The 7312-nt window shown below is 28.0% G+C and overlaps 1 protein-coding gene across 3 annotated transcripts in view; it reads right to left on the bottom strand.

Moving 5' to 3' along the window:
* The window catches only part of LOC126874982 (zinc finger and BTB domain-containing protein 12-like), an 84474-nt gene extending 79021 nt beyond the window's left edge, over positions 1-5453 (bottom strand). Inside the window, exons 1-5 of one of the 3 annotated variants that reach the window (XR_007693157.1) lie at positions 4469-5438; positions 2527-2721; positions 1606-1860; positions 1197-1332; positions 930-1043 (exon numbers count right to left, since the gene is read on the bottom strand). Coding sequence is in view for 2 of the 3 variants with exons in the window: in XM_050637569.1 (XP_050493526.1) it covers positions 930-1043; positions 1197-1332; positions 1606-1860; positions 2527-2721; positions 4469-4657 (889 nt within the window). In the remaining variant the exon portion in view is untranslated. Of the gene's footprint in view, positions 1-929; positions 1044-1196; positions 1333-1605; positions 1861-2526; positions 2722-4468 lie in introns of all 3 variants that reach the window. The other 2 variants (XM_050637569.1, XM_050637570.1) reach the window with 2 other exon arrangements.
* Positions 5454-7312: the final 1859 nt, after the last annotated feature.

The following is a 7312-nucleotide window of genomic DNA, read 5'->3' on the forward strand; positions in this document are numbered from 1 at the left end:
TGACTGTAAATTAAAATAAATTCAAATTTTATCAATGTTTTATCTTAATTGATTTAATATTTTATTGGCTGATATACTCTAAAGTATTATAATTTAAAGGATTTTAAGGAAATAAAAATCATAAATTAAAATTATCCAATATTTCCAATTGGCGTAGCTTCTGAAAGACAATAACGGAAAACATAGAAGCAACGGACAGGCAATTTTACCAGACGGAGGGATTTTACATTTAACCATTTAAAATTCTTCTTTTCTTCCCTCATTTTCTCAGTTCTCATTGCTTAAACTTATAATAATTATATTTACAATTTTAAGTAAAACTAAAACAACTTTTGATTTAAAAAACAATATAAAAAATAAATTATAATTTTTAACTAAAATCAAAAGTAACACAAGCTGTATAATGTTCTCTTTTTGTAATAATTAATATACATAAAATTTATTATAATCTTTTAGTATCACCTCCAATTCTGGCAAATAATATAGACAGGTAGAGAGCTCGAGTATATATGTACACGCAGCTGACTTTCTCACACAACAGCCGCAAACTGCACTCCCCTGGATAAAATCAGAAAATCGCCTCCGAGTGTCAAATGTCTCTTCTTTACCTTTCTCTCTCCCTCTCCCACACTCATCTACACATTCTTCTCTCTATCTTCCTTACATTCTGTCTCTTAATGTTTGTTTCTCACTTTCGTTCTTACATACACACATTCCTTTTGTTTCCTTTCTTTCCCTTTCTCTCCTACCGCCTAGCAAGAGCTACCGAGCTACACGAGCTTACCATTTCAAACCGAGGCTCTCCTTCTCCTTCCATCTTTATATTCGCATCCAAAAAATTCTGTCCGACATGATCGGCTAGGTTGTTGCTGTTTGTAATGGTGCTCGCAACTACCAAAAAATTAGGGTTGGGACGGACGATCACTTACCTTGTTGTTCTTGATTTAATTCCGTATTACCAGCATGAGATGGTCCTGGCATCCCACCTTCTAGTGATCCACCACCCCCTCCTCCACCTCCTCCTCCTCCTCCTGCTCCTCCACCTACAAAAATGTAAATTATTGTAGAAAGGTAAAAAATTTATTTTATAATCTTTATGAAATTGTAGAAATGATACAAATTTTAAATAATTATTATAAATAAATTAAATACTAATATATTAATGCATACACAACATACACACACTGTATAATTACCTTGATAGGAAGGTGGATAAGATGGCAAAACTTCCATGCCACCATCGAGGCTAAGAAAACCACTTGGCAGTGTGTTGACCTCCTGCTTTGGAGAACAATCATCATCGCTTCCATATTCTGGTAATTCTATTTTTGGCTAAAACACAAAAATTATTATGATTATTTTTCCTAAAAACTGAGATTTATTCTAATACTGATTGCCTTTCATTAATGATATACATTTATTTATTACAGCAAAAAAATTATCAGAAAATTGTGAAAGATAAATTTAGCATTTTTATTTCACATATTTCCAAAATTTGTTGAAATTTGTATTTGTTATATGCTTATACAAGAATGCTTATACAAGTATATTAAAAAATATATCTTTGAATAATGAATATAAAATTATAATAGAAAATAAACTAACCTCAACAATATCGAGATCTTTATAACAGTCAAGTTGAACCTGTGGCTCAATTAATGGCCGTGTGCGTGGCGTTCCAGTTGCACAGGCCGCCGGAGCTGGTACTGGACTAGATATTTGAGGCGAATCACTTCGTTTGCACAGCCTTTTTAATGGTGGAGGACTTGAAGTTGGTGGAGTTTTGCTACGGTCCTCCTCCAAATTTGGTGAGATCAGCCCACGGCCATTTGATGTGTGTATGTTGTTTGTCTTCAAATGCTAAAAATAAAAAATTAAAATTAAATAATATATTTTATAAGAATTATAATATAATATATAAGAATTATAATACAATATATTTTAAAAGAAATAAGTAATTATTTTAATATCATAATAATTGTAGCACAATAATTTTTTGTTCACATATTCTTGTGAATTATTGGCACAGTAATATTTCTATGAACTTTATATATATTTTATATAATTTTACATAATAAATAAAATAATTTTACTATTTAAGCAAACTTAATATTGATGTATAGAAAAAGTACATCACCTTCTTTAATATAATATTGTATTAAGTAATTACCATTAATATTAGAAAAAGAGTTATGAAAGCAAAATAAATAAGTAAAGTCATAGTTGGCATGAAACAGAAGATAAGGGGAAATGGAAGTTCTAGAAATACTCCAAGCCTATAGAATCTTAAACGGTAAAAAGTAGTATAGTCGATAAAGCGATTAGATAATAGGGTTGTAGAAAGTAAAGTATTTAATAAGGTAGTTTAAGGATACTGTAAGGTTTAAGGATACAGAGTCTTTCAAACCCTTTGGAGAAAGAGCTAATAAAAGTAATTACCACTAATATTAGTTTAAGAATCTCAAATTACTTATATTAAGAACAATGTGTACAACATATAACATCCAAAAAATTTTTAGAACATACCTTTTCGTTGTTGTGCTGATTATTTTGAGAGTCAGTGAGGCCACGGATTTGTAGAGACTCAGCAGTTCTTAAAAATGTGGGTAATTCTGCTTGAGATATGTTAACCTCCCCAGCATACATGAACTCCAAAAGTGACTGCAGGTGTTCAAACTCCACATCTCGCATAAATATTATCGGATGCTTGCATGGATTTGTCTATAAATACACATCATATATTTATTTAATATATATTTGTAGAAATAACTTTTTATTTTTATTTTTATATTTAATTCTATCACAAAACTATTACTAAGTAAATCAATACAAATAAAAAATTATAGATATAAATTGAAAATATATTTATTAAGCAAATACTACATAACAATTTATAGTATTTGACGATGAAAGCAATATTTATAAAAACTAAAAGTGCAAATAGTACTAATTTTTCCAATAAAATGATCATTAAGTTTTAAATAGAATTGGTACTAGCATTTTCTGGAACTGAAGATCTTATTTCAAAAATTTATCTATATAATATGTATAAAATATCATTACTTATTGTTAGAATTATTATAGTTATCATATATTATTTCTCAATTAATTTCTTTTAAGATACAACTTTTACATAACTTATATCATTCAAATTATAGTAAAACGTCAGTCAGTTTTAACTTAAAATGTTTTGACATATATATGAATAACAATTTTTAATACGTTTACAGATTTAATGTTGATTAAAAAATATGGAGATAAAAAACACAGCGATACAAAGAATAAGACACAATGAACAATTAATCAGAACTATAATTCTTGGTTTTTGTTAGTATTTATACTACCTTAATGTTTAATTCAGACATTTTGCTTAGCCAGACCATTATGTTAAAACATGATCTTATACAAGTATATATCTTCATATGAAAATTACAAAATGCTATTCTATATCTCAATCTTATGTGATATACAAATTTTTGTAATTAAATATTATGTCTTTCAAAAATTTCAATATTTTATAATCATTTAATATAATATAATCTACATTCAATTTTCATATACTTATTTACTATTTGTATTATCATTAACAAATTCATCCTTATTTCATGCAAGGTATTAGAATCAACACTTGTATACCAAGATAATGTTATTATTTATTTCTTTTAATAGATCCAAGTTTTAGAAATAAAAAAGTAATTTATACTTGAATGTCTAAAAGCAACAGAATTGTCCAATTAATGACTAAACCAAACTAAACCAAAGTATTATACAATTTATTTAATGTAGTAAAGTTACATAAATAAATTCAACATATGGCAAACTATAAAGGAAAATATAAGATATGAAACAAAATTTAGTTTTTTATTTTTATTTTAATGCAAAGTATAAACTTCAAACTGTAAGTAAATAATGCTAAAATAATGTTAAAACTTTGTGTGATGTAAGAACTTTTTAGATGACGATCTTTTGCTTAATATAACAAAAAATTTATTCTATAAATATCATAAATATGTTAGCTCTTACATCAAAAGTACTAAAATTTAAATCATATATTGCTTACTACCAAAGAACTGTATTCCTAACTAGATTTTTATTTTATACTTTTTTTATCATAACTGTTGTTAGTAATTATATAAATAATGCACTGAATTTAAGCAATTTATGTAGAATTTGTATAAAATTAGCTATGCTGAAGTCAATCTAACTAATCATCAGATATTGAAAAATAAATAACATCAAGGGAAAACTATTCCCATGCAAACTATATATGAAGATATATAGGAACATTACGACATAGTATCACGACATATACAGGAGAATTATGAATAAGAACTTTAATTTCGATTCGACCATACCTAAAGCAAAGCATGAGTCTCAAAGAAGGTAAGAATGATGGGTTAAGGTGAAGGGAGGGGGGAACATCGAGGAACTAGCACTGAGAGAAGCAAGGCGGGGAAGGTTTTCTAACCTTGAACAACTCCTTGAAGTAAGGGCTGCACGCGGAGAGGACAACCTTGTGCGCCTGGAGACGCCTACCATCGCAGGCTAAGGTGACATCAACGAAGTCCTCGTCATCCCTGAGGGCCTCGAATTGGCTGGTGATATTAGCTTGAAAGTTGTTCCAACGCAAGCAAAACTGCTGCTGGCTATCCGTCATTCTCCTCGCTCGACTCCCTTCGACCTCCTCTCTCTCCCTCTCTCTTAAACCGAGAGCCCCCCACCACCCACCCTCTGTCCGTCTCTCTCTTACTTTCACCTTCTTCTACTTCTGTCTTTTTTCCTCTTTTTCTTTCTTACTGATGGCAGCGTTATTCTTCCTTCGTTCCACACTTTGACTTCTCAAGTGTATCTTTCTCTGTCTTTCTTTCTTGCAGGAGACACTTCAAAAATTTTCGAAAGATATTGAATATGAAAGATTCATTGAGACGAAGAGGGTGAGGGTGGTTTCGCAGGTCAGGCCTGTTTTACTGCACCCTCGTGCTACTGGTTTGAGATGAGGCTCTCATTACTCTGGAAAAAAAATGGCAGGTGCAAAAAGTGCAATCGATGACTGAAGAGGAGGTGTGTACGTGGGGAGAATCGATAGACGGCTTACCAACATTAAGAGATAAATGAAATACATATTTCATGTATAGTACTTTTTACAAATACCTTTACATTTTTATATTATACCTATTTCGATTGGATAAACGTATAAAAAGCGTCACTGCTCACTATATTTCAACTAATCAACAAAATTTTCATTTTTCCTACAAAAAACATTTAATCTTATTAAGTCACTAGAAATGTACCTAGAGATTTCCATAATCTTGTCATTTCTTTCTTTTCTTTTCATACAGTAATATCAACGTATATTTGTAAGTAATGAAATCACAACTTTCAAAAAATCTATAGTACTTAATACTAGTACGAATGCCTTTAATATTAGAATACAAAACTGAAAAATTAAAAAAAACATAATATATTATACGATTTTCAATTACATTAAAAATATTAGATTAACGTCTAGTAATTTTCATATTAAATTTAATATTTTATGGTACTATCTGGTACTATTTTTAAAAATAATGTGTTCACGTCAATACTATTTTTAATTTTTTTTATTGTAATTCTGATTATATATATAAATCTTACATCAGTTCATAGATCATATTATATACACTTAACAAAGAATTTCAAATTTACGAAACGTAATATTTCTAATTGCATGCGCTTATACGGTTAAAACATTTTTAACGAAAATAAAACTGTTAATCTGTTAATACTGACATATCTTTTAAATGAGTCATTTCATTACATAATTTTATAATACATTCCTAAATTGTATGAATATGTAATTATTAAATACTTTAAAAAATATGTTTGCATTATTAAAATTTGAACACTTACTGTATTTAAAACTAAATTGTGATCACAGTGAAGAAAGTAGCAAACAAATAAAATTTGTAAATTTAAATTGCGCAATAATGTTCTAATGTAAATTCTATAAAATTATGGTATAAAATGTATTATTATCTTATATACTTACATTCCACATCTCCGAAAAGTGAAAACTTTGAATTTGTATTGTAAGAGAATATAGAAAATATTTCCGTGATTGCAGATAGTTTCTCCAACTCCCGTCGTATTCTAAATTAAACCAAATTTTACCACCCATTATATGATCGTCTTCATAGCTTCGAACAGTTTCGGGCCGTCATGGACGCCCGAATTTTGTTCACAAAATAACTTTTTTTAAATTTTTTCGTCACACTATCGCGGTATATGTGAGAGAGATTGTATAAAAACATGATAATTACGGAAAACTGACAGTTATGTGATGCAAGTGAAAAATGTCAAAAAGACAGGTGAGTCAATCTTCTCTGTTTTTTATTATATTTTCATGTATTTTCAGTGTATCATTTTCATTTCTCAAAAATTCAGTCACCAACATTTAAACAAGAAGAAATTAATACATTCAATAGTGAAATTCGATGGAAAATGAATGATTATTGTTTTTAACCTCGTTTTGAAAGGTTACTGCGGGCGACTCAATCGATACATTGTCCTCGAATTTCGTTTTCCTGAGTAACCAGTATAACTAATTGCTTGTTAAACACATGAGATTTTTATTAGAATTACCGAGAGTTTTTTACAAGGGGGAAATATTCTGATTTTTCTATTAAAATTTATATCTAATGAACAAAAGTTAATCGTAACCTTCATTAAGTTAACCTTCAAAATACACTTTTTAAAATTTTATTTAATATCAGTGAAATGTAATTGATATTTCTTGTTTATATTATATAATCTTAAATTTTATGAAATGAAATAAGTATCATTAAATAGAATGTTCTTTTATGTTTTTAAATGTAAAGCAATTTAAACTCAATTTGTTAATAGCCCAGTTTCAAAGTATTATTATTCTTAAATATAGTTAAAACAAAAGATTGAGAAAATAGTGGAAACAGAGATATTGTCTGCTTTCTTTTCTTACTATATTATAAAATACTCTATAAAGTCTGAACATAACAATGTGTGTAAATTATTATTTAGTTTATTTAATGTACAACAGTGAATTTATATTAAATACTACTACATTAGTATTATAATTACATAAAAGTTGAGAAAAAAGCATAGTTTAAGAAATTAAAATATATGTGACATTTTCTTATTAATTTTATTGTAATTTTTGTTTTTAAGTTAAAGAATACTATGTATTGCTTTTGGTTTTATTTTCAAAAAATAGTTTTAGTTATTATGTTGATATTATTTGACATTATTTAAATATTTTGATATATTATATATAATTATAATTATAATGATAAAACTA

This window comes from Bombus huntii, chromosome 17, assembly GCF_024542735.1.
Source record: "Bombus huntii isolate Logan2020A chromosome 17, iyBomHunt1.1, whole genome shotgun sequence".
In the NCBI taxonomy this organism is placed as follows: domain Eukaryota; kingdom Metazoa; phylum Arthropoda; class Insecta; order Hymenoptera; family Apidae; genus Bombus; species Bombus huntii.